Here is an 11,999-nt window from a genome sequence, read left to right as displayed (position 1 = left end):
CCGGGGACCCCCATAATCCAGCTCCCTCACTCTCCCTGCCACTCAGCGTGCTTCCTCTCCACTGACTTCTTCCCACACAGAGCCTGGGGGCCTGCCCTTCTGCCTTCTCCGGGCCTCCCCCAGCAGGCAGGCCGCCCCCGCTGTGGCAGCGAACCCGTCCCCAGTGCCTGCCCCTCATCTTCAGTATCTGCATTCCAGGGGAACCCACTTATGCCAAACACAGGGAGAAGGAGGGCGCTCCAGCCCCTCTCCACGACCCAGGCTGTCCTTTACTCAGCCTGGGGCAGCCATCAGCTTCAGCCTCCCTGCTGCCTTCCGCACGATCCACCCCGACCCTAGAGGTGAGACCCTTTCCCTAATTCCTAGGGGTCCATTCTCTCCCTGAAGATTGCCTGACACCCCCCTCATGTCCTCCTGGCTCTGAAGAGCATTGAAGTTGCTGTTGGTGCCGAGTCAACGGGCCACTGTGGTGGGGGAGAGGCAGCCAAGGGGATGGAGGAACGGCCAGAAGCCATGATGCACAGGAAACAGGTCAAGCGTGGGGCCTCCGGCTGGAGGAGGAGGCTGCAACCTGGCCCTCCCCAAAGGTCTTCATGCAGGTTGGGAGGAGGGGGCATGAGGTCCCAGATGTGCCCTACAGAGAGGGCGTCCCCTGAGTAACGGCTGTACGGGAAGCTGTGCGGCAAAGGGGACCCAGGGGTGGGAAGAGGGGCCCAGGGCTGCCTGGAAACGCTGTGAGGGGCCTTGGAGCCCCAGATCAGGGAAGGGGTAAAGCCACCCTGGCCAGGTGGAGAGACGGACCTCACATGAGGGCCACGCACCCACCCCTTTCCCACTTTCCCTACCCCCACCTCTGCCAGCAGCTGGAAGACTGGCTGCCCATGGTCTATAGTTCCTGCGGGCACCAGGGCATGGCCTATGGGGTAGTGTGTGGTGCAGAAGGGTGTGGCGGGGCACATGCGGGACTAAGAGGATGCTGCGGGGCGTGGGCGGGGTGTGAGGGGCAGAGAGCGGGCAAGGCGAGGTACCGGGGCGAAATGGGTTCTAGACGCTCAAGGGTGTGCGGGACTTGGGAGAGACGCCGGGGGCCTCTGGGCTCTTACAGGGCATGCAGGTCAGCGGTGCTGCTCACATGGGCAGGCCAGGTAGGGGCCAGGTGCGTAGGGCAGGGACAGTGGGTGGGGCAAGAGCAGGGGGGTAGGGACGTGGGTCGGGGGCGATGAGACAGGAAGATGGGGCAGAATGAGACAGGTGCAGTGAGTGCGGCAGGTGCGGTGGGCGGGGCGGTGAGGTAGGTGTGCAGTGAGGGGCGGTGGGCGAGGCAGTGGGCGGGGCGGTGGGGCAGGTGCGCGGGGCGGGGCCGGGGCGGGGCCGGGGGCGGGGCGCCGCGGCCCCTCCCGGAAGCCAGGGGGCGCTGTGATGGGTCCACGCAGGCCATGCGCGCCCCTCCTTCCGTCCGCGGCCCGGAAACCGGCGATGGCGCGGAACGTGCTGTGAGTGGCGGGGGGCGCGGGCCTGGGGGGGTGGGGCGGCGGGGAGGGGGCGGTGCCGGTCGGGGGTCTGCGGACGCGGCGCCCACGTGGGGCGCACGCGAGGGAGGGTCGCCCCGCCCGCGTCGCCGGGACCCCCGCCCCGCCCCCCGCAGGCCCCCCCGCAGGCCCCCCGCAGTGCAGGCGAGCGGACCGGCCCCGAGCGAAGGAGCGCCGCCTGCACGCATGCGCGTTGGCCTGGCGGGGTGGGGGGTGCGCCGGCAGGTGCCGAGGGCGGGCGCGGGCCGGGGGAGCAGGCAGGGCGGCGGGCTTGGCCGCGGGTCGGCGTGTCCACGCGGCGGCCGGGGCGGCTCGGGAGGGGCGCGGGGGAGTCACCCTCGGGGCCCCGGGGAGGTAGGGCCGGCGGCAGCCCGCCAGGGCGCTGTGCTTGGAGCAGGCCGGGGCAGTCGGGAGCTGCCCTTGAGCGGGGTCGGGCTTGGGGAATCCGCGGGAGGGTCCGGCGGGCCGAGGGGCAGGGGGCCCCCGGCGGTGCGGGCCGGGCGTGGAGGGCCCGGAGGAGGAGGCCTTGGACGCCAGGGGAGAGTCCTGACCTGCCCGCCTTAGGCCCCTGACCTCTGACCCTCACCTGGGCGTCCCTCCAGCCCCAGGCGGGGTTGAGCCCTGGCGTCCTTACCCGCACAGCTGCCCCAGGGCTGCCCTTGTCCCCCTGCAGTGCTACAGCTGGTCAGCAGGGGGAATAAGTGAGCCCTTGGGTGGCCGGCCATTGGCCCTAACTCCAGTGGAGGGTACAACGAAGCAGGCCTCTTGTTCCCCGGGCGGGAGAGGACAGGCCCGCAGCCTTCATCAGCTGTCCTTCCAGCCTCCCCCAGTGCCCACCCTGCTGGGCAGCTGCCACGTGGCAACATGCCATCTGCCCGTGACCATTCCGTCCTACAGGTGCCCTGGCCTCCCAGAGCCCCCGCACTGCCCACAGGCCCCAGGTGCCTGCTCGGCCCTGAGGCTCACTGCTCCTCTCACCCCCTGGTCCTCCTCATCCTCACCAGCACAGAATTTGGTCTCCCTGAGCCCCCCTTTCAGGATGCCACAGGCAGGGCTGCAGAGTGGCCCCCAGGCTTACCGGTGAGACCCGCAATGGCGCCGGGTCCCTGCATGCCCAACCCCCCAGGCCCGGCCCCCTGCACACCGAAGGCGTCCTCCTCCCCTGGCTGTGGTGGCCGTGGGTGGTGACCTTTCACTGCTCTCCAGCGGCCTCTGCTCGTTCTGGGTGGGGGAGTGGGTTAACAGGGCCTGGTGATGGGTGCTTCTCCCCACCACGCAGAGTCTGTGCAAGTGACGCCCGCCCCTGCTGCGGGGTGAACCGGGGCTGTGGCCCCACGGCAGGCCAATTGCTTGAGGCACTGGACAGTCCTTTCCTAAGGGCCGCAGCCCACACACGTTGGTGGGTACACGAGTCTTGGGGCCCACACTGGGCCAAACCGTGCAGTGAACCAAGGGGACCCTGGGGCCCTGGCCTGGGGAGAACCGCTCCCTTGGCTTCCTGCTGCTGCTGCGGTGGGTAATCGAGCCGTGGTCCGCCAGGGGCGCCCCGGGGTCCTGTGTTCTGTGTCTGACATGAACGCATCCCCCCCCCAGGTACCCTCTATACCAGCTGGGTAACCCCCAGCTCCGTGTCTTCCGAACAAACTTCTTCATTCGGCTGGTGCGGCCCGGCACGGCCCAGCCCGAGGACACCGTGCAGTTCCGGATCCCCATGGAGTAAGCCCCTGAGGAATGCAGGCCGGGGAGTGTCGGAGTGTCCCCTCATTCTGCCGGGGTCACAGAACCTGGCTCGTTTGTGGGGCTTCTCCCGCTGTGGAAACACCACAGGCAGCCCTCTGAGCTGCTCTGCAAATATTGACCGAGGGCTTGCTGTTTGCAGAGCCTCGGGTGAGGCCAGGCTGCCCCCCACGCCCTCCCATCCCCCAACGACTGCCCCTCCCCCCGCGAGGCGAAGCCCCATGGAGGCCCCACACTTCCTTGCCTCCGCACTTGAACTGCATGGAGCTCCGTGCTGTTCCCAGGCGCCTGGCCCCAGGCTCTCCGAGCTGTTTACTGCAGCTTCCAAAAACCTAGTTTTCCTGGTGGTTCCCTTACCGAGGCCCCCAGCACCAGAGGGACACACAACCCTGTCCCCAGACTGCAGGGCCCTGCTGCAGAGCCTCAGGGTGTGACTGTCCCAGGGCAAGGGGCTGGGGGTGGCTGGGCAGGGCCATTTTCGGTGGAAGGAGGAGGGGGCCTCGCCCACCAACTTTTAGGGAAGGGCCTGGTGGGATAGCAGCTGTGCATGAGACTGGCCCTGGAGGGCTGGGCTCCTGGCAGCGGGGGGGCACCCCCACACTGACCCTTCCCTGGGGAGAGCTCTGCCCGGGAGCCTGGCCCCCAGTGAGCACGAGCTCCCTGCGGCCTCCCCCTACTTGCGTGCGGGGGAAGGGAGAGACCGCGGGTGGGTCACATGGCTGCTGTTCATCTCAGCCTGGCTGGGACTTGATTTTCTTCCATCTCTACCCCAGGATGACCAGGGTAGACCTCCGGAATTACCTTGAGCGTATCTACAACGTGCCTGTGGCCGCCGTGCGGACAAGGGTGCAGCATGGTGGGTGCCAGGCCCCTGCTGCCCTCGGTGGGGATGGGCGAGGCCAGGAGGCCTCATCCCAGCCTCTGCGGGGTGCTGGTTCTTGCCCGGGAACCGAGGTGCTCGGGGTTGCCGTGGCTTCCCGGGCCCACACTGCCGATGGAGCAGAGCCGGGGCTGGAGCTCGGGTGGGCAGCCCCGCTCCTGCTCTGGGCTCTGCCCTCGGCTGCCTCGGAACCAGGGTCAGCAGAGCGCTTTCTTCTTGGTTCCCTGACCCCCTTGTTCTTCTATCCTGGGCCCCGATCCCCCACTGCACCCTGAGTTGTAGGGTCACTGTGCTGACAAATGGGAGAAGGGGTCTCCTGATTTCTTCTAGACCCATTCGGGAGCGGAGACGCACAGTGGTGACGCCGTCTCCTCACGCCCACTCTGGACCCACAAACCGGTCACGTTCGGGTGCGACCCACTGCCCTCTGTGGGAGACCAAGTCTAACGTGTTTGCCTCTTTCTAGAAAGTGGGTTCCTGGATGAGTTGGACTGAAGGTCTCGTGCTCGTAGTACAGTGTGTTGTGCGCCCCCCGACAGGTTCTAACAGGAAGAGGGACCACAGGAACGTCAGGGTGAAGAGACCAGACTACAAGGTGGCCTATGTGCAGCTGGTGAGTGGGCTTCGGGCAGAGGCCCACGTGCTGGGCGTGACTTACCACCACCGTGACCTTGGTGCGGGGGGCGGGGTGGGGGACGTGTTTGTGCAGCGGCCCCCGCCTGGGGCCCAGGGAAGCCCTGAGAGGCAGGAGCTCAAGGCCTGTGGCGGGCGCGGGGCAGAGCCTGCACTTAGTCCTAATCCCAGCGAAGCCCCAGGCGGAGCTGGGGCTCAGAGCACAGTCCGTCCCTGGGAGGAGAGGGCGCAGGCCCGCTCTGTCGTGCCTTTGGACTTTGAATGTGCTTTGGGCTTGGGCAGGCCCACTCAGGCCCAGGGGGTCTGGGCTTAGATGGAAACCAAAGCTCCTGGCTCTGGAGAGCGTGTCCTCAGAGGGACAGGGCCCTGGAGGACAGGGACGGGGGAGGCAGTTGATGGCTTGGATCTTAGAGCTGGACCCGCTGCAGGCGCCCCGGGGTCCTGGCTGAACCCCCTTCCCTTTGGGCTGGGCTGTATGGCTCCAGCACATTCTGCCAGGTTCTCTTGACCGTGTCTCCTGCCTGTCCTGGGGCATGGGGAGAGGGTCCACTGCCCATCTCCGTCTAGGGGAGAGGCAGACCCCCAGCCCCAGAGCCCCCTGCTTAGACTCCGCCCTTCCCACGGGGACCCCAGACGAGCTTGGGCAGATGAGCCCTCCCGGAGATGGCCTGTCCCCCACCACCTGTGTGCAAACCTGCCAGGGTCGGCCCTGCAACCAGGGTGCATTCGCTGCCCCCACTGTTTGAAACCCCCGAGTGAGGGGGTGGCTTCTAGATTCTTCCATACCGGTGTTGACTGCCCCCGCTGAGCCTGCGGCAGGAGGCGGCCGCCCGTGGCCGCTAGATGGCAGTAGCGCTATTGTGCAAACCTCGCCGGGGCGGCCGCCTGTTAGGAGAGCGGGTCAGCGTGGCAGCTTTTCTGAGAAACAGTCACAGTTGTTGTCCTAAACAGGGGCCCGTGTAATTATTTGGCCTGATATTTGCCGTGCTTAAAAGCAGCCAACCCAGGTGGAGAAAGCGCCCGTTGGCCATATAAAGGCGCCTGTGTCCTGAGTGTGAAATCAGGCCATCTGTCTCTGTCACGCGTGCGGGCAGACACCCCCTGCGCGGGCACTCGCCACCCAGCCCTCCGCGGGCCAGCGACGGTTACAAGTGTCTTCTGAGTCCGCCGAGCCCTCGCATTCTTCCCCGGGCCCCACCGCAGCCCGCTCCGACCCCGCGGCCCAGCTGCCACGGGGCGCGCCTCTTTTCCCACATGAAGCCGGGCAGCGCGGCCGGGGGCAGGGACCCCACTGGGCAGGAGTCCTGCGGGCCCACAGCGACATTTCGTCGTGGGCCCCCTGCCCCCAAGTCCTGCATGCCCCGGCCCGGCCTGCAGACCAGCAGGAAGCTCAGGCCCTTGCCCCCCGAAGGGGTCCCTTCTCTGCCCCCTGCTGCCGGGGCCAACCTCTCCCAGCGTGTCCCCGTGGGCCCCGCTCTGGGGCTTCTAAAAACAGAGTTAATTGTAAAGCACACAGAGGGTCAATCGCGAACACAAATTAAGTTTCCGAATCTATTTTGAGTTGACTGCTGCGGAAGAGCCCGTCAGGCGGGGCGGGGGCCCCATGTTTCCCCCCGACAACCTGATACACATCTCTGCGGGCCTGCGTCCCCCCCCACGGCCCGCTGCACGTCACCAGCCAGCCAAAGCCCTCTGGGGCCCAGGCGGTGGCCCGGGGGGCGCTTGGGAGCGCCGGCCCAGGGCCGGTTCCCACACTGCTCCTTCCCCGGCCTGTTCTGCTGACCCACTCTGCGCCGTGAAGGGGGGTTGAGGGTTCTCGTTGGAAAAGCACAAGGTGATGGTCCCCAGAGAGGGGCGCCCGCACGTGGCCCTGGTCTCTGGTGAGAAAGGAAGAAGCCCCACCGGCTCCGTGTTCCCGGAGCTCTTGCAAACTGGCATCTTGGTGCTTATATTTTAAAATGTCGTTTTGGGTCCTCCCCTCAGAAAACCAGCAAAATCACCTCGATGTGTTAAACATAAATCCCTGTTCTGGGCAGTCAGCCTGCGTGGAAACTGCCGCCCTTCGGTGTTTTACAAAGAAAGAAAGTGCCATGTTGAGCGGGTGAGCTCGTCCTGCCCCCGGCCGGCTACCAGGGCACACGGCCCCGCTGTCCACACTCGGGCCCGCACGCCGCGCCATGCGACCAGAATTTATAAACCTTCCCTTCTCGGGTGGGGCGTGTGGGCTGTTTCAGATCATACTTGGCCGCCTGCCCAAAGCCAAATTTCTTTACAAAACAAGGGTCTCCAAGAACCAGTGCACTTTACTGATTTTACTTATTAAAATTTTCCAGATACGGATGCTGTCCTCCATGCTTTTTTGCCCGTCTGGAAACAGACAGCGCTGCCCTGGTGTGCGCCCCCCCTCACTCCCCCACCCCCATGCCCTGATCTTGGGGGGCCGCTCGTGAGCCAAGGCAAGCTGAAAGGCACCTCACTGTGGCTGGGGTTCCCCCTCCTCCGCGCCCGCAAGGGCCGGTGCCCTGCACACGTGCTGGGGGTCTGGGCTGGGGCTTGGCCGACGCTGGCACATTCTGAACTTTTAGTGAAAGACGTAAAACCAGTTAATTTGCAAAGCCGGTCTTGATTTATAGACTGCTGCATATGTACATTTCTTTGTACGTTATATGCGTTTTATTTGCCGAGCTCCGAGCCAGGAGGAGGGGTAGGCTTTAATGTGGGTAAAGGCCTGTAGGTATTTTGGATGGAAAAAGTCTCAGCGCGGCACCAGACGTGATTCGTGCCGTGTTTTCCTGTGCCTCGCTCTTGCCCCCCGGTCCGACCGGGCCGCCCCCACGCCCGTGAATGGGCGCTTTGCTGGGCTGCTTTTAACGAGGCCTCTGCCTTTGCAGACACCCCTCCATAAAGAGATAATGCCGATGAAAAGGGGGCAGTGTCCAGTGGCCGGCCGACATGTTCGCGCTCCACGCGGGGACAGTGCCCCGGACTTGCGGCCGCGTGGCCATCTCCAGGGGCTTGGGGCAGGAGGGTCCCGGGGCCAGTGTGGTGTCCAAACCCAAGTACTTGTCTCCCCGGCAGGCCCACGGACAGACCTTCACGTTCCCCGACCTGTTTCCCGAGAAAAAGCAGAGCGCCGACGGCAGCCCCAGCGGTGACGACATCCAGGACAAGCTCCTAGAGGAGCAGCGGCAGCGGCAGCGGCAGAGCCAGGATCCCCGGCGCGGCGGCGTGCCCGGCTGGTTCGGCCTGTGACGGCCGCAGTAAAATCCCACGTGTGGAGCAAAGCCCCAGGCTCTGTGTCCTCTGTCCAGCGCCCCCCGCACACAGGGCACCGGCCTGCAGGGACACGGTCCGGCCCTGGGAGCCTCAGGCTGGGGAGGGGCGGGGCTGGGGCCCAAGCGGGGTCTTCGTGAGGCAGCTCGCCAGGAGGGGCAGGGCGAGCGCCACGGGCCGGGAGCCGGTCCCGCTGAGGGACCGGGGGCACCGCCAGTGGCTCTTGAGCACCGAGGGGTCTAAGGCAGGACCCAGAGGAAGCCGTGTTCAGCAGACCAACCTAACGGGGCGGGAAACGGGGGAGAGGTGGAAAGGCCCACCGGCTGGAAAAGGCCCCGGGGCCAGGACAGCCCGGGCAGTGCCGTCGGCACCCTGGGTGGACAGTCTAGAAGGACCCGCAGGCGTGCGTTGAGGGGCTGCGGCTGGGAGATGTGCCAGCGGCCAAGCTGGCCAGTGGCTCTGTGCGCCACAGGCCCCTGTGGTTGTGCTCCGTGAGTCCTGGGTGCTGTGCGCTGAGCACGGTGGCGGGAACAGGCCACCCGAACTGGGACTGCCGGCGTGAGTGTGCCTGTGGGCAGGCTTCATGCAGCCCGGCTGGGCCTAGGGACTTGGGAGCAAACGGGAAAGCACCGGCGTACTGAGCCTGGTGGGCCACACGGCCCCTGAGCTAGGACGCGGTTGCCCCCAGCCCCCGGAGCCACATCCTCTGGTGCCGCTATGACCCGAGGAGAGCCCTGCTGCTTCCCTCCTCGGGGGGCCTTGCAGGGGCAGCAGGAAGTGGGGGCTGGCTCCGCAACCCCGCTCTGCCCTGAGGGACACCCAGACCGGGACGCCGCGTCACGTGGGCCTCACGGCTCCCTCCACTTGGAGGGTGAAGGTCCGGGCCAACGCCGCCTTTCAGCGTTGATTTAAAGTGATGGGGAAGGTCCGGAAGGCGCCCGGAGAGCAGAGTCAACGGTATTCTCCTTAGAGAAATAATTCATGGGGCCCCGCAGCCCCGCGGACCCCAACTCAAGGCTCGGAGAGGAATCCCATCGCTCATCTGAGCACGTCCGGCGCAGGCCGCCGCGCACACCCGCACACGGCCCAGCGCCTCCGCCAGCTGTTCTCCCCATGGGCGCCCGGCTCTGCAGCCTCCCAGAGACCCCCGTGTCCCCCCACCCGCTCCAGCCCCAGAGGCACGGTCATCTTTCTGCGGGGGGAGGAGGAAGGGGCCGGAGAGCAGCTGTGTCCTTGGTCTCCCGTGCACCCTCCCCGCCTTGCCCCAGGCCGGCAGAGCCCCCTCCCTGCCTGGGGCCCCAGCACAGGCCCACGGGAATGAGGGCAGCGGTGGGGGGGCCTTGCAGGTCCTCAGGAATCCAGGAAGTGGGCCTGCAGCTGGGGGCCTGCTCCACCCCACCCCCAGGCTCAGAGCCTCAGGCAGGAGCTGGCTGGACGCCCCTCCCCCTCCGGGCTGCTCCCTGGCTGGAGGCTGAGGAGGGAGAGGGCCTGTGACAATAGCCCCGGGGTGTCCTAGCCGTGACTCAGTGTCCCTTCTGCACTCTGCTTGGGGACCAGAGTGGGGTGTCTCCCACACTGCAAACAAGCGGCCGGCAGGCCCTCCTTGGCTGGACACCTCGCCTGGGCCTGGGTGCCCCTTCCTGTGGGGACCGTCCCGTGGGGAGCAGGCAGGGCCCAGGTTGTGGGGGAGTCCCTGGGCCGAGGAAGAGTGAGGCCCCCAGTGCTTCCCCCACCCCCCGCGAGCCCCCCATCTTCTGGGATGTTCATGTGTCGCCATGTGGGAGGTCTGTTTACTTTGCAAGAGGGAGTGAGAGACTGGGGGACGCCAGGTTATAGCGGGCAGAGGCCGGCAGGGCAGGCTGAGGGGGGCTGGGGCCGGGAAGGGCCCTGGGGCCTGGCGCGCTTGCTCTGCCCATTTCCCGGTGTGTGCGGATGAGGTATGGCTGCAGCGGGGTGGGTGCCCAGGCCCCCGGGGACGCACACCAGACCCCCCTCCGCGCCCCCCCCAGCAGCTGCAGGTGAGGCCCAGCCGCCCAGGGCCATCAGGACGGAGGGACGCCCGTCTGGCCGCCGTCTTTCCGTCAGCGGCTGGTTTTCCTCTTCTAGGGCCGAGGAATCCTCCCCCAGGGCTGCGCCACGCTGTCTCCCCAGCTCCTAACACAGGGCTTAAGTCTCTGACTCCAGATAACAGCGGGGAGCTGGGGCAGGGTCCCCACGCCACCCACACACCAGGCCACGGGGCCCTCTGCCGGGAAAGTGCCCACAGAGCTTTCCACAGCCCAGACCCCCTGTCGGGTGGGCTCCCCGCCTTCTGGCCCCAGTGTGCACCCCCTCCCCATGGGCCCCCACCCCAAGCGGAGGATCCAGGCCCAGGGACGCCACACTTCCTCTTGCCCCACCCCCACCCTGCCCCAGGGCCTCCTGGAAGGCACGTCTGGAGTGACCACGCTCCCCCCACTTCCTGGCTTTCATGTGACCCTAAATTCTGCTAGTCTGTGCAGGAGCATAACCGGGGAACGGCCAGCCCCGTGAGCCCGCCGAGGCAGACGTGACGGCCCCGTGTCCCGGCCCGGGGGCTGGGGGCTGGGTGAGGCGTGGGTGGGTGCTGGGTGGGGAGCGCCGGCCCAGGGGCCCCGCTCTCTCGCCTGACCCAGGGCCTCCCTCCCGGCATGCAGGGCAAGGCTCGCACGTCCTCTCCTATCTTCACACGGCTTTCTGGAGACATAGCTCGCATACCCCACCACCCGCCCCCTGCAAGTATGTCGTGAGGTGTCTGAGCACATTCACAGAGCTGCGTCTCTATCCCTGTGATCCGTTTTAGAAAACATGTTTGTGTCGTCCAGAAAGCAGCCCGTGGCCACCCCCACCCCGCCCCACCCCTGTCAGCCTCAGCTCTGCTCTCCATCTCTGCGGGGCCCGGCCTGTGCCCGGCACGTCGCACACATAGGCCCCCGCCCCATGCGGGCTCGGTGGTCGGGCCGGTGTCCCCGGGGTCCGTCGTGCTGTGGCACGTCTCCGGATGTGCTGTGGACGGCCGCCTCGTGCTCCGTGGTGTGTGTGGGCGGGTCCACTCTGTGGCAGACCCTGCGGTTGCTTCCCACTCTGGGTCCGCGATTTGGGGGGCTTGCGTGTCTGTGTACCCCGGGGGAGGACTGGGCGCTCTTCCCAGAGTGTCCCAGGCGAGCCGGACGCTTCTCTGTCCCTACATGTCCGTGGACGCTGTGCAGAGCTGTGAGGCTGTCCCTGCCACCAAGGCCTGGGCTCTGCCAGCGGGGCAGGAGCGGGGCGGGGGGAGCGGGGAGCCTCCCCTCCAGCACAGGGAGGGGTTTTGGCCCCGGGGACCCCAGGCCCCTTGTTGCTTCTTCCCTGAAGGCTGCACCTGGGGCACCCTCCCCTCGCACACCACCCCGCCCTCACGCTCCACAATCCTTGTTTGCCCAGGTGTGGGGCGGCTGGTGCAGTGTGGGCTGCTCCCCACACGTCCGGGGGCCCCGGGCCAAGCCCCGGTCCCCTGTGTGCGGGTGACTCTGAGTCCCTTTGGGGCAAAGAAGGAGCCCTCTCGCACTGCCCCACCAGGCCAGGACACTCTCCCTCTGGGGGCGACCCCAAGCCACACTGCAGGGAGCGCCCTCTTCCGGCCATTGCCAGCCCCGGGGACTGCAGGGCTTGGGGGGCTAAGAGGCGAGGCCTCCTTCCACCGGCTCAGTCCAGAGGGATCAGCAGCCGCTGCCCACCCGCCGGCGGGAACCCCAGCACCGGGAGACCAGTTCAGCGCCTGCGTTTGCTCCCGACTGAGGTCGTCCCAGCACAATCCCCCAAATCACTTCATTATTTCTCCGTAAATAGGGCTTTTCCTAGTCAAAGTCATCAGCATTTTTGTGTTGCCCCACATCTGGCTTTGATTGGCCCCGGCCTCCTCGGATGGATGCTGGAGCCCTGACGTTATG

General features: G+C 66.7%; 1 protein-coding gene across 7 annotated transcripts; it reads left to right on the top strand.

Moving 5' to 3' along the window:
- The first annotated feature begins 1,349 nt into the window (after nt 1-1,349).
- On the top strand, nt 1,350-8,063 carry MRPL23 (mitochondrial ribosomal protein L23). 7 transcript variants are annotated; one of them, XM_082749264.1, is made up of 5 exons: nt 1,350-1,493; nt 3,123-3,245; nt 4,040-4,122; nt 4,686-4,759; nt 7,858-8,063. In XM_082749264.1, exons 1-5 carry the CDS (start codon nt 1,420-1,422, stop codon nt 8,029-8,031), a joined length of 528 nt encoding a protein of 175 aa, XP_082605390.1. In that variant the 5' UTR covers nt 1,350-1,419; the 3' UTR covers nt 8,032-8,063. The 7 variants fall into 7 exon arrangements, with proteins under 7 accessions (XP_082605390.1, XP_082605392.1, XP_082605393.1 ...); XM_082749267.1 differs by lacking the exon at nt 1,350-1,493 and adding an exon at nt 1,674-1,754; XM_082749265.1 differs by lacking the exon at nt 1,350-1,493 and adding an exon at nt 1,679-1,735.
- Nucleotides 8,064-11,999: the final 3,936 nt, after the last annotated feature.

The sequence above is a fragment of the Mustela nivalis genome, assembly GCF_964662115.1.
Source record: "Mustela nivalis genome assembly, chromosome: 9".
In the NCBI taxonomy this organism is placed as follows: domain Eukaryota; kingdom Metazoa; phylum Chordata; class Mammalia; order Carnivora; family Mustelidae; genus Mustela; species Mustela nivalis.
This window is presented reverse-complemented; position numbering and strand designations above follow the sequence as displayed.